Source organism: Stigmatopora argus, chromosome 7, assembly GCF_051989625.1.
Source record: "Stigmatopora argus isolate UIUO_Sarg chromosome 7, RoL_Sarg_1.0, whole genome shotgun sequence".
Lineage (NCBI taxonomy): Eukaryota > Metazoa > Chordata > Actinopteri > Syngnathiformes > Syngnathidae > Stigmatopora > Stigmatopora argus.
Genome location: NC_135393.1, coordinates 8073033 through 8097021, shown reverse-complemented (window position 1 = coordinate 8097021; position 23989 = coordinate 8073033). Strand labels below are relative to the sequence as shown.

Below are 23989 nucleotides of genomic sequence, written 5' to 3'. Positions count from 1 at the left end.
ACACACAAACACACACACACAAGCAAACACACCCACACACACACACACTCACACCCACACGCAAACACACACTCAAACCCACACACAAACACAAACACACACACACTCACACACTCACCCACAAACAAACACAAATACACACCCACACACTCACACCTACACACACTCACCCACACACAAACACAAATACACACACACAAACACACACACACACACACCCACACACAAACATAAACACACACACACTCACATCCACACACAAACACACACACATACACCCACACACCCACACACATACACACACATACACCCACACACACTCACACACAGACACACACAGACACACAAACATCCACACACACACCCACACACACATAGACAGAGACACACAAACACACACACCCACACACAGACACACAAACACACCCACACCCACACACAGACACACAAACTCTATCACACACACAGACACACAAACACACAAAAACACACAAAAACACACACACACAAACACACACAAGCAGACACAGACACACAAACAAACACACACACAGACACACAAACACGCACACACATAGACACACAAACACACACACACAGACACACAAACACACACAGACACACAAACACAAACACACACACACACAGACACACAAACAAACACAGACACAGACACACAAACACGCACACACATAGACACACAAACACACACACAGACACACAAACACACACAGACACACAAACACAAACACACACACACACACACACACACACACACACACACACACACACACACACACACATACATACACACGCACACAAGGAATAGTGCACGCATAGCGGCAGTGCACTTGAGGCTACACTAGGGGCGGAGTTTGACCTCCCAAGTCTCCAAACATCACTAATCCGCGTCGGACACTCTGGCCACAAAGCATCACTGGCCTCGTTTATCACTCACTCACACAGAGGTGGGGGAGAAAAAGGGGATGGGAGGGGGTCATTTTGAGCCAAATTAAAGTGTCCCAGGCACCAAGCAGAGGGTTGAGGCTGCAGCCCTGCGTGTCGGAGGGATTGCCAATGGTGCACTATGACAGATAGCGCTGCACGAATCTGCAGTAAGCGCTCCTCACACTACTAGTCTCGATTTCGCCAGGATATAGCGCAAAAAAAGAGAAAAATAAGCCCTTGGATTTCTCTTCTGGTGTCCCTTCTTGGAGTCCTGCATTGCCGTTTTACTTAAAAGGTAAGTCAGCACGAGTCTTATTTCGGAAGGCTGTCATGTAAGTTGCGGTATGTTGCCAAGGTTTGTTTTGTTTTGACATGCGGCTGCAAGATGGATTGTTTTCAGCTCAAATATGGTCGTTGCGCAGGTTATTTTCAATGTAAATACAGCAGGGAGAAGGGAAAGGGGGGTTGTTATGTCACTCTTGTGTACCCCCTCCACCCCTTTCTTTTTCTTTAAAGGAATCACATGGTGTCACATAATGCATGGTGCAAAAACATGTGTGGGTATGGGGGGCTGTCATTTTTTGGTGTTTGCCCCCAACGATCACTGTAATTATGGACGCACATAACGAGCATCGTGAATATTAATTTTAAGGACGCGCAGGGACAACAATGAGTGGAACCAGCTTGTTAATTATGACATCAATTTGCCTGACAAAGTTCAAATCGTGTCAAATCTCATTTTGTTTTTTGGGGTTCATGTCCTAGTTGACAAAATTGAAGATATATTTTATTTTGCTGTTATATTTTAGCATTTGTTTTTAATAGACTTGAATACATTATATATCTTTAGAAGTTAAGTGACTATTTTTGGTAATTAAAAAATAAAATATAACTTAACCGCATAAACAATGTGGATACCACATTTTGGGTCATGTAGGCCACAATATTAATATTTCATTGTGGCCTAAATAAGGTTTAAATTATACCTACATATATTTCTTTAAATTAATCATATTATATTACAGTATTTCATCAGAATTAATAGGATTACAAATTAATATGAATAGAAACTGACACTGGTTACACCCTAAAGTTTATTTGTTTTATCATTCAAAAAAAAAATCATTGCATTGACAACGATAGACGTCCAATATAACTGTCTGCAAAAGTTCCGGTTTCATTGCCATTTATTGCCAATCCATTTTAAGGCTGGCAAAAATAGATTGGTCCTCTCCCGTCGTCAATAGCAGCCAATGAGTAAAATAGAGGATTCCATTTTGAATTGTTATATGTACATGTATTTTTTTCATCTTTTAATTGATTATTATTATTTATTTATTTTTGCATTTATTCCTCCCCAGAGCACTATAAGTCAAAAGTGTCATTTGGAATAGAAGAGCTCTCTATTATTATTGATGGGAGCTCCCCTTCCTCATTCCATCAAAGTGAAAATTCATTATGGCAATAAAAGATTAATGTTCCAGTGCAAAGCTTGTTAAAATTTTTAAATGTGCTCTTCCCCACCAGATCGTATGCCACCACTGACTGACTCAATGGCTGATTTTAGATGAATGATATATTTAAAAATGTTCATTTCAATGAAATGCATTTGAATTTCAGTCATGTTGGCTGATTTTAGATGAATGATATATTTAAAAATGTTCATTTCAATGAAATGCATTTGAATTTCAGTCATGTTTACTATTTCTGATCTTGTTGGAAACCGTCACTAGTCACTTTGTTGGGAAAACCTGCGCTATCAATTGCTCTCTTCTTGTAATTCTCAGTTTTGCTTGTCCCAGAGGAATTTTACCAACTTGTTTATGATTGTGTGTGTCTTCATATTTCTCATACCTCAAATGCAACAAAACCTTAATATGACCTGCAAGTGAATGTTACCTGCCTCTGTACTACCACTTGTTGTAGTACTTGTTGTATGGATTAGCTTTAGGCAGTGGCGGTCCGTGCATTTTCTCGTAGCGCCTTCAACGGGTAAAATCCATTTGCTAGCAGCATTTAATGATTAAATACAAATACTGGAGCTTTTCAGACATTACAACCAGGCCGGGGGGTGATTTTCCCGGGAAAAGACAGCGATGAACGTCAATGGCGTACCGGCAAACATTGCCCGAAAATGGGGTAAAATCCAGCAACCAAAGCAACAGTCTTATCGACGCTTGTTTAAAGCGGCAGAGCCCGCAGAACTGATTGTGAAGGCCTTGAGGCAGATTTCTGACCCTGGCAACAAATAATGGCTGAAATGTGATTGGTTAAATGCTTCAATATGAAAACACACATCTGGAAGCAGTGCAACCAGACCAGGAAGCTAACAGCCAATTTGGAATTATTTAATAAGTATTGATGGACAAAATATAATATATGATTCAGATATTTCTCAGGCCAGCAGAGAAGGCCTTGAAGGCCCTGACGGCCCGCCACTGGCTTTAGGACAGAATACACAAAAACACTCAATCTGGAAATCTAGAGGAAGATATTATAAACTATCCATAAATTTGTGACCATCTGGCAAAGTTACTTCATATTTCATAACTTTTACGCCACAGGTATTTTATACCAAAGTGCATTTGACTAAGTCTAATGGGCTTCAATACAAATGGTGTGTCAGCAACTCGGCAAATGACAGAAATTCTCGAATCAACCCCAAAAGTGAAGCAGTACCATTGTGCACTACTGCAAAGTACCACCATGCTAAAAAACATTGCCATCAAAACCAACCAAAAGGGATTTTCCAGAGAATGCCCAGAATACAGAGAGACGAAGTAGACATTAGTTCCTCGGAATAAATCTGAAAAGTTAAACAACCTTGTAGAATATTGTGCTAATTGTCATTCACAAATTGTTTGCAAAAAACAAACTTTGTAACTTTACCAGTTGACTTGGAGTTTAGATTGCCTTGTTGAAAATGTTAAAATAGTGTAATTGTTTCAGCTCCTTTCTCAAATGTAATTACTTCCATTAAATTAATCAAATAGTGAAAAATAAAATGTGAGTTATTTGCACAGCATGCAGACAAAATTAAAGCAGACAAAAGCACAAGGGAAGCCAATTTGATAGCCTGACGTTTTGATGCAATTTTTCAAGTTCAACTAAATATATTTACCCAAGCAATTATAATTTAGTTATATATTTTCACCCATTGATTTGTGTTTTTACTGGTGGATACATTTTCTAATAACATTGAAGTCATCTCTTTGTGGTGTTTGTAGTAGCCTTTTATTCATTCTTTTTCTGTACCGCTCATCCTCACAATTGTAGCGGTGATAGCATCACAATTGTGCATAAAGTGTCCAAAAAATCCATTATAACATTTTAGGTTTGTGTGTTGTTTAAAAGTTTAAACTTGGAATATAATAACCTTTTTGGTAGGAAGGAAGTTGATGACATCTAATTCAATATAATTATACATCACCCCTAGTTAACATGAGCTACATTGAAATAAAAATGTATTTTTTTATCCTGTATTTTAATCTGGTTTCAACTTTATCTATATTTTTTGCCTTTGATTTAAAAAATATCAGATTAACTATTTTGCCATTAGTTCACTGGACTGTACAGTAATGCTCACCTAATTACTAAATATAGGCGCACCCTCTTGCCATGGGGGTGTGATTTATTTATTCAATTTTATGCCCTAAATCTAATTTGTGAATTGAAGTGTTCTGTTACAATCTAGTCTTGAGTCTCCAAATGGTCTGGAGCAGGGGTGGCAAACAAGTTAGACACGAAGAGCCAACATTTTTAAACTGTGAAAGTCAAAGAGCCATACCTTACGTCAGAAGCAGCATTAATAAATCCAATCTGCCAAATAATTTTCAAAATATCATCTATTATTTATTTTTAATGGGCCCTGATGAATTTGCCTGTGTTTTAAGAGAGAATAAAAATAAGAGAAACATAAAACAAGGCAAAAAGCCACAGTATATAAAAAATATGATAAGAAGCAAAGACCCGCATTCATTTTGGTTAGGAGCCGCGTGCAGACGAGATTTGAGGTACAACTGGGACAAGGCTTTTTTATAGTGTTGCTAGCAAGGAAACTTCTAATTATACGGAACATACAGTTGTGGTCAAAAGTTTACATACACTTGTGAAGAACATAATGTCATGGCTCTCTTGAGTTTCCAGTTATTTCTACAACTCTGATTTTTCTCTGATAGAGTGATTGGAACAGATACTTCTTTGTCACAAAAAACATTCATGAAGTTTGGTTCTTTTATGACTTTATTATGGATGAACAGAAAAAAGTGATCAAATCTGCTGGGTTAAAAATATACCTACAGCCGCGCTAATATTTGGTAACATGTCCCTTGGCCATTTTCACTTCAATTAGGCGCTTTTGGTAGCCAGCCACAAGCTTCTGGTGGAATCTTTGACCACTCCTCATGACAGAATTGAGGCAGTTCAGTTAAATTTGATGGCTTTCTGACATGGACTTGTTTCTTCAGCATTGTCCACAAGTTCTCAATGGGGTTTATTTAAATGGCCTCAGAGAAGTCACCAGCTGTAGTCACTCATAAAGAAGTTAAGAGGCCATGCCAAAAAACCTTACAAACACCGTACGACTCGTACGGTGTTTGTAAGGTTTTTTGGGGGTTTGTAAGGGGAATCATAATCATTTATAAGGGCAGTTATCGGCAGAGGTTGACAGGTATGCTCATTTCACTGACACAACTTCCTAAGTCACCAAAATTGCTCATCCGTGTTGCCGTATGTCAAAGATTCAACCAGAAGCTTGTGGATGGCTACCAAAAGCGCCTAATTGAAGTGAAAATGGCCAAGGCACATGTTACCAAATATTAGCGCGGCTGTATGTATATTTTTAACCCAGCAGATTTGATCACTTTTTTCTGTTCACCCATAATAAAGTCATAAAAGAACCAAACTTCATGAATGTTTTTTGTGACAAAGAAGTATCTGTTCCAATCACTCTATCAGAGAAAAATCTGAGTTGTAGAAATAACTGGAAACTCAAGAGAGCCATGACATTATGTTCTTTACAAGTGTATGTAAACTTTTGACCACAACTGTACATTACACAAGAAAACTAAAAAATATATTTTTTTTGAGCGATTTTAGGAAAACATATTATAGCATTGTGGTCACACAGCCCCCCAAAAAGTCTGTATGTCTTGCACATACAATCCAAACATTTGTTCTACCTTTCAGACCAGACGCCTTTCAATGCCTAGCGGCGTGTGTGTGAAGATGCCCTGTGGCTGAGGCAAAGAATGCTTTTCAGCGAGTGTCTGGTCAGAGCGTGGTGATGAGATGGATGGAGCCAAAGACCAACCAGCTCCCACATCCCATCATGTCCAACGGCAGCAAGTCCCCCCCACAGTCGGGAGAAGGTAGAGGTCATGATGATTCACGTGGCATTCGTCCAATTCCGTCATTTGGATTAGTGATGTCATAAAATAAACTGTGTCCAACATGAATTTATATCCTGTTCGACTTACGGTGCCATGCAGCGACGACAATAATAATCCTTCTGAGTCTAGCATGGACGCTGCCTTATACAACATGGAATATATTGACAATATTGGGCAAAATTACATTCTGCATCGTAGTGGGTCGCAGCACGGGTTTTTAAGAAAATGAAAAGATATTAGGTTGTTGAATTGTTCATATCCTGAGGCTAATGAGGCAAATATAATGAAGAGGAAAAACCTCATGAATCTTGTAGTGATCAGGAGTGCTGACACAGTCATACATATTTGGGCATCATTTCTTTCGTTGCTATAAAGTATTCAATTTTTAGGTTTTAAAATGATGTCAAATAATTCAAGATATTCCAATTTAAAAGAAGAATTATCATGGTGACTGTAGGGTGGCTGATTGACTCTCACCTATCAAACATTTTTGATTTAACAAAGGTTAGCAATACAATGCATGCGATTTATATAATAATAACAATAATAATAATTAGTCTTCAGACTAAATCATGTAATAGTTACAGTAGTTTTGAAAACGATGCTGGAGTCGGGCATAGATTAAATGGGTGTCCCCGCTTGGTTCCCGTTCCTTCCTTAGCTGCAAGGGGTAACTCCATGGCATGGGTGAAGATGTTTAAGAAGCCTGGAGGAGGAGGTGGCCTGAAAAAGTCCTACCAGCCTGGCAGCATGTTGTCTCTAGCGCTCACCAAAGGCCTATTGAACGAGCCCGGACAGAATAGCTGCTTCTTGAACAGCGCAGTTCAGGTAAACTCTCGTTATTCGGCTAATTTGCTACTTAGTCATAAATAGAGTGTATTTCGGTTTGTATTCATTTTCATTCCATTAATTTGGATAGCACAGTAGTTGAGAGATTGGCGCGTCCGCCTCACGGTTCTGAGATTGAGGGTTCAATCACATCTTTCTGTGTGGGTGTGGGTTTTCTACGGGTACTCCGTTTTCCTCCCACATCCCAGTACTCTAAGTACCTATGGCAAAGGTGTCAGACTCGGGTTGGTTCGCGGGCCGCCTTAACGTCAACTTGATTTCACGTGGGCCGGACCATTTTAGATATAATATTTAGATTTTTTTTATTTTTATAAATGGATTAAAAGAACTGGATTAAACTGGATTAAAAGAATATTCAGTTTTTTATAGATCTAAAACATTTTTTATTTTAGCTTTTTAAAATATGTTTTTAGATTTTACAAAATTATTTTTGAACTAAAAACACAGAAAAAAATGATTAAAAAATTACAATTACTCTTCATTTTAATTTGATCTTAAAACAAAAAGTCAGCACTCATGATTTACTTTCCCGGGCCCCACAAAATGATGCGGCGGGCCAGATTTGGCCCCCGGGCCGCCACTTTGACACATGTGACCTAGGGTATGAGTGTGAGCCTGATTGGTTGTCCATGTCAGTGTGTGTCCTGCTATTGGGTGGAAACCAATTCAGGATATTCCGCGCCTAGTGCCAAAACTCAGCTAGGCTCCAGCACCTCCTGTGATCTTGTGCAACGGAAAATGAATGCATTAATAAAATAATCCAAAATAAATTAAATAATGATTAATATTTTTTTTATTATATATGTTACTTATCGCTAATATTTGGGATCATTTGCCCTACTTTAGGGTTAAAGGTGTGTTAGCGTCAAATAGTAAAAAACAACTTACAATACAAATATATGAATACAACAAAATGGAATCATCTCTTTAGCTTATTGTTTTTGCATGAACACAGAAAAAATAATAATTTTATTCAGTAAAAATCTTTTTAAATGAAAGTTTAACAGGGGCAGTTATCTAATGCAATTGCTATGAACACAATTATTTTAAAAAGATGAATGAAGTGCTTGAACATTCAATTGAAATACTACCACCATTATAAAGGATAGTTGAAGTATGTATATAACCTTTTAAAGCCCAAACAACTAAATACTAAAAAAAAACCAGCAAAATTCTTCCAATTTGATGAATATTCCCTCAGAACAAAAAAATCTCCACATTTTCAAATGTAATTTGTCTTAATTTTGTATCATATTTAGATGATACGTCAGTTTTTATCCGGGGGAAAATATCATATTGCACAAAAATTCATGTCAAGTATAATTTGTTTAGTCATACAGGGTTCAAAATGCTGTATGACGTTCTCTAATCTTTCCAGGTGCTTTGGCAGCTGGACATTTTCAGGAGAAGTCTCAGGCATCTTTCAGGGCACTTTTGTCTGGGTGATTCCTGCATCTTCTGTGCATTGAAGGTTTGCCACAGTTTGTTTCTTCATGTTTTGAGGTGTTTTCCAAAAAGTATCCTAAATGAGCGAATTCATTTCTTCTATGGTGTTGAAGAACATATTCAGTCAGTTCCAACAGAGCCGTGAGCGCGTGCTTCCCTCGGACAGTCTGCGTAACGCCCTTGCTGAAACTTTCAAAGACGAGCAACGCTTTCAACTCGGCCTTATGGACGACGCTGCTGAGTGCTTTGTATGATGACGTCTATCTAATCTTTGGTTCCTATTCTAAAGTCATATACTGCAGACAGTACACTGCTCAGTTCATCTTTTAATTCTTTAGGCATTATTATTCATCAGTAGAAATTACTGAGTGTCATTAAAATCCGATCAGCTAGAATAAACCATGTTTGCACTCATTTGTCGTTTTAGGAGAACATCCTGGAACGAATTCATCTGCACATTGTCTCAGACACGGCCAACGACTCTTGCTGCTCCAAATCCTGCATCACACATCAGAAATTTGCCATGATGCTTTACGAGCAGGTACGTAGATTCGTCAACACTGGTTTTCCGTGACCGGACGTTTCGTCGAAAGACGTTTGGTGCCCGGACGTTTGGTCGACTGGACGTTTGGTAGAAAGGACGGGCCGTCGACCGGACGTTTGGTCGCCAGGTTCGCTCATATACAAACTCACTCTCTCGCTCATGATTATAATTTTGAGAGCGAGAGATTACCTGGTTGCTCGCTTTCAACAGTAAACTCTCTGTCTCTCTCCCTCTCATAAGAGGGAGCGAACCCGGCGACCAAACGTCCGGTCGACGGCCTGTCAGTTCTACCAAACGTCCGGTCGACCAAACGTCCGGGGACCAAACGTCCGGGGACCAAACGTCTTTCGACGAAACGTCCGAGTACCCTGGTTTTCTACAGGGCCTCTACATTTTGCTCTAAATCAGGGGGACTCACACTTCTTGGCTCCAAGATCTACTTTTCAATGAGCCAACCTCCCGCGATCTACTTTATGCTTAGGATTAGAATTCACGGGTGGGCCAAGGGGTCCTGGAGGGCTTTTTGTTCCACAGACACTTTAACCAACAGGGGTTGTGCTGAAAGGAGAAGCACCTGACTGCAATCCTCTGGTTATACTGCTAACATACCACATTTGTGGAAAGGTATCACACGTGACTTACTGCAGGGGTGTTCAAAGGTATCACACGTGACTTACTGCAGGGGTGTTCAGACTTTTTTGTTCCAAAATCTACTTTTCAATGAGTTAACCTTCCACGGTCTAGTTTTTTTACAGGCCACTGACAAAGCCCAGCAATTATATAACGATATACCTCACATTAGAATCCATCAAAATGTATGGGAGCGGCTTGGAACGGGGGTGAAAATCCACTCTTGATTCACGCTAAAGCTTACTGCCAAATTCATAAGGGCCTAGCTAAGGAAATCGACAGAGGGGAAAGAGCAGAATGTTATTGTGGTGCGATCTACCAATAGTCCCTTGACAATAGTTCCTTGGCGATCTACCCGTAGATTGCGGTCTACTACCCCAGCTCTAAATTTATTAATGAAATTACGTATCCGTGCTTTTTTTGTATTGCAGTTTGTGTGTCGCTGTTGTGGTGCGTCGTCAGACCCCCACCCTTTCACAGAGTTGGTACACTACGTCTCGACCACTTCTCTATGGTGGGTACTTGACTAAACCTTAAAAACAGCTTGGTCATGATATTAAATGATATCTATTGGGTGTGTCCCTACGTTTCTTATCTGAGCAGTGGCGACTATCCAGATATTTTAAAAACAACTCCCCGTCCCTCCATTGGAATCACATGCTTAACCTAAACAATTAAATTGATGAATTACTACTTCTCTGAGGATCTGTCGTAACCATGAACACTAAAAAGGATTTCTTGCTTACATTTTTTTTGTCCAAAAAGAGAGTAAAAACTCATTTTTTTTTGGGATATGGTTAAAGGTCCTAAGAAATTGTCACCATGTCAAATAATAAAAATTGACTGCACTAGTTAAATTTGTCATGTAGAACACGAATTGGGCAGTGAAATCTCGGTCTCTTTTCTACTTCTCACTTATTCATTGGAAAACAATTCATCATGGAAAGTCCACCCATTGTCCCATAATTCTGCTTGTGACTTCTTAACTATTATTGAGCCAAATTAGAAGAATAAAGCATTTAGATTGCATGCATGCAGACTGCAGAAATCTACAGCTCATGCTAGTTATGACTTCTGTTTAGAGGTCAGGGCAAATGCAGCTAAGAAAGGAAAGACTAATTATGACCTAATGAAAGTTTTTGGATGGATTTGTGTCAAAAATATGGTTTGCTATGATTTTAAAGCCACTTGCTGTAGTACCGAATTGGCCTGAATATAAGACGGTGTTTTTTTGCCTTGACTGAAAAAGTGTCGGTCGTCTTAAATTCGGGGTCTAGACATTATACCGTTTTTAGAACGCTAGATGGCGCCAGATATCTTTAAAGGCAAAGCTGAACACTTTCACGGTTAATGCAGTTATTATAATTTTGGTGTTTTATCACAGTAAATTGGTTAATTTATATTTCAAAATCCAGAAGCGATTCATTTACAAATTTGATTGCAGTTTAGTTTACATATTTAAATGTTCAGATATTAAGATGTGATAGACAGTTTTGCACGATTTAAATGAGGCAAAATAATATCCTTTTTCTCTCAAATCTATTGTTATATTCATTTGTTTCAGACTTGAGTCTTGAAAAAGAGGGGGGTCATCTTATAATCAGGATCGTCTTATATTTGGGCCAATACGGTATTTCACAGCTCCTTTAAAACTATTGAAAGATCACGGTTGTAATTTGCATTGTATGTCTATGCACAGCCAACAGGTGGACCGCATGATGGCAAGGACTGAACGTCTCAGGTCGGACATGTTTGGAGAATTACTGCAGGCGGCCAACAACACAGGCGACTTGCGCAACTGCCCCGTACGTCATTTAATGCTTTCATGATCTTTTTATTACCATTTCATTTGGAACCAAATTGCACCACTTATTCATTTGCACCTCCACATTTCAAGATTTCACGCCAAGATAGAGTCAACTTTTAAGAGAACATGTTGTTCTCTGTGCTCTTGAAGAAAGGAAACCGTGCCAGACTGGTTTTAGGATATAAATAGCAGGAAGGGCTTAGCCTCTGTTTTCCCTCTCATCTGTATTTACTGCTGCTGGAACTGTCTTCCATGTTTTAGTGGTGCTGTTGTTTTATAAACTGCTATTCTTGTAAGAAATATTGGTTTTATTAATGTGTCTCCTGATGTAAAGTTGACATCGTATTACAAGTGTTAAGATAAGCTCCCACATTGCACCATCTGTGTTAAAATATGCTAATTATCTACCACAAGATGTTGAATCATTGTGGACACTCTTATTATATTTTGGAGGAATTCATAATGTAAAGAAGATTCTCACAGTTAAAAACACAGTTTGAAGACGGTATCCTTTTGTTTTTGGAGATTTTTTGGGTCTTCAAATTCCTCGTTTCCTTCTTATTGTGACAATCTTTTTACAGCGAGACTGCGGTCAAAGTATCAAGATCCGTCGCGTGCTGATGAACTGTCCTGAGATTGTCACCATCGGATTCGTATGGGATGCAGAGCAATCCGATCTGACGGACGATGTCATCCGCTCACTCGGTCCCCGTTTGAATTTGTGTGGAGTGAGTAAATCTGACGAAAGAGATTAGTATTAATGTGGAATACTACAAACTAAATAATAATCTTAGCATCCTTTCTTAGCAATTTATCAAATATTCTTCCAGAATGTGTTTTTCTTTGTTTTTTTTGTGGGTACTACCTCCATCCCACATGTCAAAATCTATATAGGAATCTCTCTATTGTCTATAGAAATGTCTGAGAATTATTATTATTAATGTGATTGGCTGGCAACCAGTCCAGTGTGTAATCTTGCCCAAAGTTAGCCTCAAATAAATCGATATCTTTGTCTTGGTTTAGCTTTTCAACCGTGTCACTGACGACAATGCCAAACGGAGTGAGCTCCATCTGGTGGGAATGATTTGTTTCTCCAGCAAACACTACTCAGCCTTTGCTTATCACACCAAATCTTCCAAATGGATGTTTTTTGATGATGCCACCGTAAAAGAGGTGAGGTTTTCCACAGTGTGTCATCTGCCCATTGTCACTGACTGAGTTTGTTGGTTTGAACGCTGAGCATTTTCATTCTCAGATTGGCTCCAAATGGAAAGATGTGACTACCAAATGTGTCAGGGGACATTATCAACCACTTCTACTTTTTTACACTAATCCCGAGGGGACGCCAGTTTCTAACGAGGATGCGCCACGGCAGACCACTATGTGTCCTCGGTATAAAAGCCAAGTCAACGGAGAGACACCAGGTAAGGATGTTACTAACAAACTCCGTAAAGTATTGTGGAATTATTTTAGCACGTTTCAAATAATTGTGGGAATTTTCTAGTTTAAGGGACAGATAATCGCTTTATTACTTGCGTACTACCGGAAAGAATCTTGTTAAATAGAAACAAACAAACAAAAAATCCAACGGCATTTAAAAAAAAATCTCATTCGTAACCAACCGAAAAATTATTTGGAAATCCCCCAAAACCAGCAAAGATGCGACCTGGATTTCCCCCCAAATAAACATGAAGTGACCCATAAAATGCTGCAAAATAATAGGAAGTGACACATAAATGCTGCAAAATAATAGGAAGTGACCCATAAATGCTGCAAAATAATAGGAAGTGACCTGGATTTGCCCTCAAATAAAATGGAAGTGACCTGGATTTGGCCATCAAATTGAGAGGAAGGGACTCAAAAACAAGAAGTAGTGACTTGGATTTCCCCCAAAACTAATAGGAAGAGACCTAAAATCAACAGGAAATTACCCATGACAGCAGGTGGCAGGGATAATTCCCCATCAAAATAAAGCCAAATAATGATTTGAAAGCATCGCTGTAAAATTTCTTATTGTAATAAAATTCAAAGGGAACAAATGTGAGTTCTTGCCGTGCACAGGAATTGGGTGAAAGAATGTGTGTGTGTGTGCGTGCGTGTGTGCTAGTTTGACACGAGGATGATGCCTCTGTTGCACGCAGATTATCGCCCACGCCTTCCTGCCTAATCCCTGCTCCTGTGGCCCCGCAGCGTACTACTCATGCGCTCTCACTCTCCTTAGCTCGCTGAATGGACATTTCACATGTTTGGCCACGCTTTATTTCATCGCTCCCTTTGTTTGACGATGGAGTCGCGCCAGTTCCGATGGATTGTTTTGCTTTAGTGTGCTGCCCGGATGCTTTGACTGGCATGGGACTGAAGTCCTGTTTTAGCGAGAGTGTGTGTAAGTCGTGCGCTTCTTTTTATTTTATGATATATGTGCTGTGTTTTTGGAAATATGCTTATTGTAACAATAGGTGTATGTATCTATATATGTATATGGGTATATATATATAGATATATATATCTTTATATATATATATATATGTATATGGGTATATATATATATATATATATATATATATATATATATATATATATATATATATATATATATATATATATATATAATGCAACACGCTTATTTATTTATTTTCTTATTTATTACCTATTTATTTATGTCTAAAATGTCTTTTCCTGTGTCTGTATCTCACCCTCTTGCTACTGTGACAGTGAAATTTCCAAAATACGGGATGAGTAAAGTTATCTCATCTAAAATAATCTGATCTAATCTAATCTAATCATCTAATAAAATCAAACATTAGAACTGTAGCAAATATACTGCTTTTGGAAAGAGGATAATTCTCGGTTTTGACTTGTTTGTCATTTTAATTTTCTATTTACCATTGGTTTATTATTGTGGTAAGAGTTTGCGTCATGCTCTGGAATTAAATGGGAGGGGTACAAATGAAGCACCTGAAGTATCCTTAGTTTATATAATTGTTGTTGTTCATGCTTCACATGGGAGATAAAAAAAACAAAACACCACAGGCACGTTGCTGAAAGTGTCAGTACATTTAACAGAGATAATGATGCTCTTGCATTTTTTACTCTCCTAATGAGGCTCCTGCATTATGCAATCAGTGTGCATAGTACAAAGGAAGGTGAGTGTGTTGTAGTGTGCGTTGCTAATAATTTAGTGATGAATTACAATGGAAGAACAGGCTTTAGGCTCATTTTGTGACTCACTTTGTTTTCGCAATTTTTCCATGATGTGACTTTAGGCATTGAAATACTGTTCACTCGATATATGCACATTGGTTACACTGATTTGTTTCGGTGGATACTTCAAAGGACAGATTATGAACGTAAAAAACTTTGTTGTGATAATAATGTGTAATGATGGGTGACATAGTGGTCAAATTATCACATCGGACCTCACCATTCTAAGGTTAGTTGTTTGAATCTGGGTTTAGACATCCTTTTTGGGGTTTGCATGTCCTCCCTTTGCGAGGACGGATTTGTTCTGTGATTCCCTCAATGCTCTAATTGGATGTTGGAGAAATTGAAATGTCTATAATAGAGGGGTGAATCTGAATGCCACAGTTTGTCTATTGATGCACTACAATTGTCGGATGACCAGTCTAGCCAGGATCTACCCTGGCTAGATGGGTATTTAATGAAATTAAAATAGCAGTGAATTCAACAATAAAAATCAAACAAGCATTCAAATTTTCATCTCCCCAATATAGACAAGCACGAAAAAATTGATAAATGGGTAAACACCAACGATATTTGCCATTATTTTACTAGGTCATTTTGAGGAACCACAAAGTGACCTAATGGGCCAGGAAATGGCATTTGCACTATTTTAATCTTCCCCCCCTGTCATTCCATTTAATTTAACCAGTTTGACTTATTTCTGGCCTTGAGTTAAGGACATATTTTTCATAACAACTGATCTCATGATAAATACTACATGTATTGTGCTCTCTGTCCTATATGTCATTATGCATTTGTAAGTTCTGGTGTCATCAACACATATTGTCATCGAGGGGACAGTATATCCAGTATATTAACGTAATAACATTTCTTTTTTCAGCGAAAAATCCCCTCGGCAGTCCAAACAGATTCGAGGAAGCTTTTATGGAGAATTTTCAGAGGGTCAGTGAAGCCACAAAAAAAGACAGAGGGCACACAAGAATAGATGCGTCCCAACTCAAAGGTACCGTGTGCATTCTTTTCGGTTTGATGTCAACTACAAAATAAAATAAAACAAATAAAAGCTAGCTGTTAAGATTTTTTTGGCAGTATTTGTGCCAATTTTAGTAATACAATGCAGCTTTGTATAGTTTCCTTATCCATGATTTGGATTTAAATCAATAGATTCATGACATTGTGACATATTGTCGATTTCAAATAGATTAATTAATCAATTCATTTTTGTTCAATTTAGTATGTACAGTGGTACCTCGACATACGAGCAATTCGAGATACGTGTAAAATTTCGAGCAAATAATTATCTCGAGATACGAGAGAAGAAAGGTATAAAAATGTAAAACAAAATTAGAATTAAGTTTAGTGTAAGATTAGATTAAACTTATTTTTGAGTGTGTCTGCATCGTAATCCAAGTTCATTTAAATTTGTTTATGTTATATTAAGTCTCCCCCGCTCAACATTATCAACACTGAATTCCATTTGTGAAACAGCGTGTTTAAAGTGAGTCGATTGATTGTTGTTTATTATGTAATGTGATATGAAGTGACACAATATATAAATATCGCTATCCAACGTTCGCATTCTAATATGTAAGGGTAATATCCTATAGAAAAATACAGTCATGCATGTAAAATGTATTCACATAGGCCATCTTACCTTGTGAAGGTTAAAGTCATGTGCATTCTCATTTGAAGCAAGGCTCAACCATTGACACTGCAGACACTATATGACTACACCTAGCTTGTTATAATTCCAGAAAATTGTTTGCCGTAGCAGGAAATAAAAGCAATTATTTAAACATTGTTTTCTGTTTTTCATTCATCTATAAACATAAAAAGGTTTATAAGCATTGTCCAGTATTTTGCATTGCGTATTTTTAGATTAGATTGGATTAGATAACTTTATTCATCCCGTATTTGGGAAATTTCATTGTCACAGTAGCAAGAGGGTGAGAATACAGACACAGAAAAAGACATTTTAGACATAAATAAATAGGTAATAAATAAGTTAATAAATAAATACATAAATAATAAATACATAAGCGTGTTGCTGAAATATATATATACCGTATTTTCACGACTATAAGGCGCACCGCATTATAAGGCGCACCCTCAATGAATGTATATATATATATATATATACACACACGCATACATATGTATATATAAATATACAGATATTGTATTGAACTATACCTTTACCGTATTGGATTGTATTGGTTTGTATTGCGCCTTAAGCCAAGCCCTAGTTATTTGAATATGTATACGACTTATAAAGAGGAAAAGATTTAAAAAAATGTTTAGTGCTTTATTGATCATGTTCCACAATACTGCACACTGACTGACAAGTACAAATTTTAAATATTGTTTTTACGCTGTAGAAATGACCCACACAAGACCTTCGTCTCCTCCTGAGAACGGGCCAAGGGAGCAAAAATGCAAAAGCTATCCCCGTAATGAGAAGTTAGCGACCCATTCGAGCAGAGCATCTCAGGAAGCACGTGGGCAATTCCGACCCACGCAAGCAAGCGGGTACGCAAGGAAGAACCATCTGTCACCCAGTCGTTCCGATGAGGACGGCTCCCAGGATCAGTGGGAAAACAGCGGGAATGGAGGAAGCCGAACTAAAATCAAATCCGCCTGGAGACCAGTTCGCGAGGTGCTCAACGTGGACACCGTTCTTAATGAACTGGAGCAACGTCGTCAACAGCAACACGACAGCCCTCGACGAGCCAAGAACGAACGGGCGCAGGCCGAGCAAAGTCGCGAACGCGACCACGGGCGAAGCCGGGAAGATCGCAAGAAGAAGTGTTTGATGACCATTTACGAAGACGAGCAGCGTCACGAGACGGAGAGCCACAGCTCGGTGGAGTCGGACAGCAGGGCCACCCAGCAGAGGGGCGGCAGGCTGACGGGCGCCGCCAAAACGCTGCTAAGGAGCGACACCTGGACCATCCAGAGGACCGAATCGGGATACGAGAGTAGTGACCGGCTCAGCAGCGGATCCACCAATCCCGACTCGCCAGGGGTCGACGGCTCTGCCGTCAAAGAACAGAGGTCAACGGAAACCCAGTTCCAAAAGTAAGTCGCACTATTCGAAGTCACTTCCCATCTACTGCGGCAAACCTATCGTACAACCTACAAGTTTCTTTACGATGTAATTCACTGGTAGCGCGAATACTTTTCAAACATAATGCTGTTTGTTGTATTTTGGTACTAATTTTGCTTGCACAGGCACCAAAAAAATTGAAAAATTACAAATAAGAATAGTTATTATTCAGTAAAGAATAATTGAATAATTGTCACAATTGTCAAAACGTTATAGTACTTTTACACGTGCCAAAATATTTTCTTATTTTGATTGGGTTACGATTCACGCATTTGTTCATATCTCGTAATCCATATATTGTTTTGAGTTATTTTGGTGTCATATGACAAGGGTTTGAGATTTTAGTGGCACTAATGATTCAGGTTCACGATTTCGAAAGTCTGCTAAGTAACAACTAATGGAAAAAAATCTTTAAAAGCAATTTTTACATTGTTGATTCATTTTTTTTAAACTTAACTGAGGTTGTCTTACAAGCTCGCACTGAAAAGCTTCAAAAGAATCATTCTATATCCGATCTTTAAAGTGTGTTTGGTAACTATCTAAGAGCTTGTTGGGAATGTTTTGTATTCAATAGATTCACAGCAGCCACCCCCCAAAGTTTTCACTGAATGCAGAGCACAGTTTTATTTTTGTATATCACTGTAATCTTGTTTTTAGAAGAGTGCTTGATCTCAGCTCAGGCCAGAAATAGCATTGCTTTTTTTCACTTTATGATGACAGAGATACGATGTCATTCAAAAGTAGCAATGTGTGTGAAGTTTGCGCCTGACGTCCAAATCAAGCTCTGATTGTTTTATTGAACACCCATTAACTTTTAATTTTTTCCCCCTTGTTTTATTACCACAAAAATTTTAAACTTCAAAAAATCAATTCTAACAAAATTTAATAAATCAAAAAGAGGAAGATAAATTCAAATTGCTCTGGGATTTTTTTTATTCTCTTGTAACTGTATATAACTTTTTGGCTGCCTTTAATGACAATTCGCATTTCTAAAAGTAATTTCCATCTTTTACTAACTACCAAAACACATACTCTGTGACACGTGCTGACGTTTGACGTGAAGTGACCACTGTCCCCGCAAGGGTGAATGTACATTTTTTTGTACTTTTGTCATATCATCCTCTTGTAAACATGTTAAGATTAATTATGATTTTTATTTTTATCTTATAGCCAGATGCACTCAAAGGCTGGCGATGCAAAATCAAGTATAGCGTCCTCGCCGTCACACAATGGTATGTTCTGAGTATTTTTTTTCCAAGACCTTCTGATCTTTTCCTGGCATCATGCACATGTGCATGTGCGTTCTGACAGGAGTATTTGAGTCCTGTAGTCTGAAGGATTTCTTAGATGATAATCTGCAACAAAAAAACAAAGGCTGAGGCTTTATCTTTTATTTCTAATGGCAGTGAGTTAATGTAAATGCATCAAACATCCGAGGTTGGCCTCTCATATTGGACTGTCTTTCCCTAACCTCCTCACCCAGCAGCCTTTAATCTGATGATAATCCCACAGCACTCATGCAGAGAGCACAGCTGGACGAGGCCTTTGGCACCATCACAAATATATTTCCCGTTGCTACACCGTGATGCAGAGCAACAGCTTTTATCCTGTCAGAGATCTCTGCAGGGTAAAAGGTGGGGTTGGGGCGACGGGGGTACTGGACTGACACACCTATTTTTAAAAGGGATAGCAATTCCCCACCTGCTCCTGATGCTTGCTTCTAGCTCTATGCCCTCAATCCGGGGTGCCCAACTAGGGTCCTCGAGGGCCCCTATCCAGTCTGTTTTCCATATCTCCCTCCTCCACCCCGCCTGAATCAAATGATTAAGCAAGCTGTCCAGATAAATAATTACTACTTAATAACGATCCTGATCATTTGATTCAGGTGTGTTGGTGGAGGGAAACATCTGAAAACAGACTGGATAGGGGACCTCAAGAACCAGAGTTGGGCAAGCTTGCCCAAGATTGGCACCTTGCTGATACTGCCATCTTGTGTCTGCAAATCTTTACGGGCACATAAAATGGACTATAATATGACATTTTGTAAAGACCACCCTCATTATCCCTTCTGGGATACAACAATTACATCGTGCCATTGTTAGGTGCAAACGTGAATACAGGGCTGCCTTGGCGTTGTTCCATTTGTTGTGTGACAACCCTCAAAATACCCAAATAACAAATAAGACAGGGGTGGCCAAGTCCGGGCATCGAGAGCCCTTATCCAGTCTGTTTTCCATATCTCCCTCCTCTACCACACCTGAATCAAATGATAAACTCATCAGCAAGCTGTCCAGAAGCTTCATACCAATCCTGATTATTTGATTCAGGTGTGTTGGTGGAGGGAGACATGGAAAACAGACTGGATTTGGGCCCTCGAGGACCGGACTTGGCAACCCCTGAAATAAGCATACGATTGAAAATGTATGTTAGATATGCCATGTAAGCCTCGGGGGAGGCTCTAACATAAGTCTCATTTTGCTTCTCTTTTTCCCTTTGTTTCAGGTAAACATCAGGCAAAACCTCAGGGAAAGAACCATGACCAGGTTTCACATTTAAATCTTAAATGCAGTCCAGGTTCAAGGTGTGTTTAAGCAAATTACACTCTCAAAAACCATGTCTGTGTAGGTTTTTGATTATTAAACACATTTCACATTTGATCTGAAATAATTTCAAACTGTGAAGGAGATTACCTAAATCTAACAGTAAATTTGGATTGGATTGGATTGTAGAACTTTATTCATCCTGTATTCGGGAAATTTCATTGTCACAGTAGCAAGAGGGTGAGAATGCAGATACAGGAAAGGTATTTTAGACATAAATTGATAGGTAATAAGTAAGTTAATAAATAAATAAATACATGAATAAATATATAAATAAATAAATACATGAATAAATATATAAATAAATAAGCGTGTTGCTGAAATATATATATATACATATACGCATACATACATATACATACATATATATAAATATATATATACATACATACACATAGATGTACATGTATACATAAGGTAGGTCTTAACACTCATTTCACTCGCCATTTGTTTTGTTAAAGAGCCTGACAGCTAAATTTGCATGAAACTATTTTGTAAAAACAGCTTTTTAGGCTTCTTAAGGGTTACAATACTAATGATATTATTTTTTAAAAAATGAGTATCAATCACTGAAAACTGACATAAAAGACCAACAATGCGGTAAAATGCACGCATATATATTAAAACCACTGTAAAACTAACTTTAGAAATAAACTAATTGAAAACAATGAAGCTTTGTTCACCATTATTTTTTCTTTTAAAAGTGAAATTAATTTTTTTAAATCTTTTTGGGAGAGGACAAGTTAAAACCAACAACCAAAGTGATATTTCATGTGGTCCGTCCCTCAACCTTGACCTACGGAAAAAAGACGGCATAATGCTGGCTCTGCTCTCTGGTTGCGACAAATTTACCTCTGGATATGTTTGGTACAATCATAAACCTTACCTAAATACATACTATATATATATATATATACACTATATATATATTGAAATGAGATAGATTTCCATATCAATTTTGAAGTTCAATTGGTGAAGTTTGGGAAACACTGCTGTAAACTTTTTTTTTCTTAGAAGAGAGCTAGGCCAAAGTTGTTTTTGTGGATTCTCACGACATTTTCTTCCAAGTGCTACTATGATGTCATTGTTTGTGACTGTGGTGCAGGCGCAAATGCAAGTACACGTCCAGTACTTGCAGAAAGACTTGCGAGCGAGAGTGCGTGGCTGCAGATAACAGGCAGAGCGAGCAGCAGGAGCTGACAAGCGGTCGAGGCCACGCAGGGGATTGTGCGGCCCCGAGGCACGTCAGCAAGACCAGCAGCTCCGAGTGGAACAGCTCCGATGACCTCGCCCTTTCCGAGCCCGAGGACAGAGACGCTTACCGGTCAGCCGATGCCCCCGTCCCCGGACCGCAGTGTCCTCGTGTCCCCCTGGCCTACCGACAACCCCCGGGTAACGCCTCGGCGGAATCTCAGCGTCAGCCGGGTTCACCGGGCTCGCCTCACCATCGACTGGGCCAGCGGCTGCCGCCCCATCACGGCGAAACCAGCGACGCCGCGTTCCGGCCCAGGACGCTTCAAGAGCCCTTCCAGGTCAGTGCTTGCCACCGGAAGCCCGATATCTCTGGCCTGCGGACCTTCTCGGACGCCAGTTCCAAGTCGGGCTCAGATCCGGAGAGGAGCACGCCGTCATCGTGCGAGAGCGATGACAAGCTGGCGACGGGGTGCCGCACGGAACAGGCTCCCCCGACTCAGGAGGTTTCTCTTACCACATATTTTAACGTGGACAACTGCATGACAGAAACGTACCGTCTCAAGTACCACAATCAGAGGCCTCTGCTGCTGTCGGCCACTGTGCTGCGAGCCGCGGGCCCTCCTGAGCGCTCGGACCCCGCGCACACGCTATCTACCGACACGCAAGACGTGTCAAAAGCAAAACCCGAATCAAGTAAGTTATTTTTCACACTAGCATCGTCCAATGGTTCTTTGAAATTGAAGTGACACAGATGATCCAACATAGTTATTGGTCTGTCAGTTGAGCTATTATGTAATCGAAAGAGATTTCACCCCAATTTTTTGCGTATTCCAGCTGACTTCGGGTCAGAGGTGGGGGACACCCTGAATTGCTGGCCAGCCAATCGCAGGCCACAAGGAGACAAACAACCATTCACGCTCAAACTCATACCTAGGGGCAATTTAGAGTGTCCAATCAGCCTAGCATGCATGTCTTTGGAATGTGTGAGAAAACTGGAGTACCCGGAGAAACCCCACACAGGCCCGGGGAGAACATGAAAACTCGCCACAGATAGGTCCGAACGTGGATTTGAACCCATGTCCACCCACCGTGAAGCCGACGCATTAAACACTCACCCGCCGGGCCGCCTATTCTCTATTCATTTTGCATTATATAAATAAAAGTGTGACTTTTCATGGAACACACAAAATTGTCTGGGGGACTCCAATCCTTTGAATGGTAGTCATTGAGGCAATTCATTATATTTTGAATCAGGAGTGCAAACTTGTGGGAAAAGTCCTTTATTTAGTCATATATTCCTTATCCTCTGCAAGGAACTGACACACTGATGCTGGAGAGACATTGGTTGTTTGACTGGGAAATACGATGGCGACACATTCTTAATGATGTCATCATTTTACATTTTTATTTAGTAAAATATTAGAGATTGCTCTATTTTTTGACATAGCAAATGGAAGAGAAATGAATTACAATCAAAATAAAATGTGCGTTATGAGTTAGAAAAGAGGTCGGAAGGAAATAAACTCATAATACAAGGCACCACTATAGTCCTTTTTGTGTTTTAGTGGAAGTCTTTAGTACAATGACGGAATGTTGGTGAAACATGAGTAGACAGAGACATCAATATAACTTTTTATAACTTCAAGGTATCACTGTGGTCCTGCAATGACTTTGAGTGTTTACATACTTTCCTTGATTTTTTTTCCAGGCAATACAAGCATTAAGCCCACTGCAAAATGGAACCCAGTGACAGCCAAAGGCTTGGATGAACGAGGCTTTTTGTGAATCTATTTTTTTCTTTTTAATTTGTTTACATGCATTAACTATGCGGTCAAATGAGATTGAAAATGGATGCCTAAGAGATAACAGAGGTGGGAGTACACTATGTGGACAAAAGCATCGGGACACCGTGCTGTAACACTTACAGGGAGTAATATTGTGCTGCTATAATGTTGGAAAGTTGGAGTATGACTGTTTGAATGTTGAACCTGATTATATCTTCTTTTTGATGTGTCGGGTATATTGCCCTTTCCCTATGCTAACGTAGCACAACAACAATTGTTGGGATATAGTACACTTTCTTAGCATCATTCATAGATTTACCCTGAACAGATGGATTAACAAAATGAGCATTCACTCCTGGTTTAAATTAATTGTAAATCCATTGATGTCAATGGTAGACAATGAGTTCAATAATATAAAATAATTAAAAAAAATAGGACTGTACTTAAGAGTCTTATTGAAGACCATGAATTGAGTATATTTCAGTTTTTC

General features: G+C 39.1%; 1 protein-coding gene across 1 annotated transcript; it reads left to right on the top strand.

Moving 5' to 3' along the window:
- The first annotated feature begins 988 nt into the window (after positions 1–988).
- Positions 989–23989, top strand: usp53b (ubiquitin specific peptidase 53b). Its single transcript, XM_077606170.1, has 17 exons — positions 989–1243; positions 6136–6317; positions 7000–7166; positions 8566–8658; positions 8747–8881; positions 9061–9174; positions 10239–10321; positions 11507–11612; positions 12196–12342; positions 12638–12787; positions 12870–13038; positions 15696–15818; positions 17194–17893; positions 19092–19153; positions 20424–20502; positions 21627–22408; positions 23424–23989. Exons 2-17 carry the CDS (start codon positions 6233–6235, stop codon positions 23498–23500), a joined length of 3072 nt encoding a protein of 1023 aa, XP_077462296.1. The 5' UTR covers positions 989–1243; positions 6136–6232; the 3' UTR covers positions 23501–23989.

Coding starts and splice junctions, on each gene's coding strand:
- usp53b (XM_077606170.1), top strand. CDS start 6,233: ATGAGATGGATGGAGCCAAAGACCAACCAGCTCCCACATCCCATCATG. Junction 10,322..11,506: donor GTCTCGACCACTTCTCTATG/GTGGGTACTTGA, acceptor GTCTATGCACAG/CCAACAGGTGGACCGCATGA. Junction 12,343..12,637: donor CCCGTTTGAATTTGTGTGGA/GTGAGTAAATCT, acceptor GTCTTGGTTTAG/CTTTTCAACCGTGTCACTGA.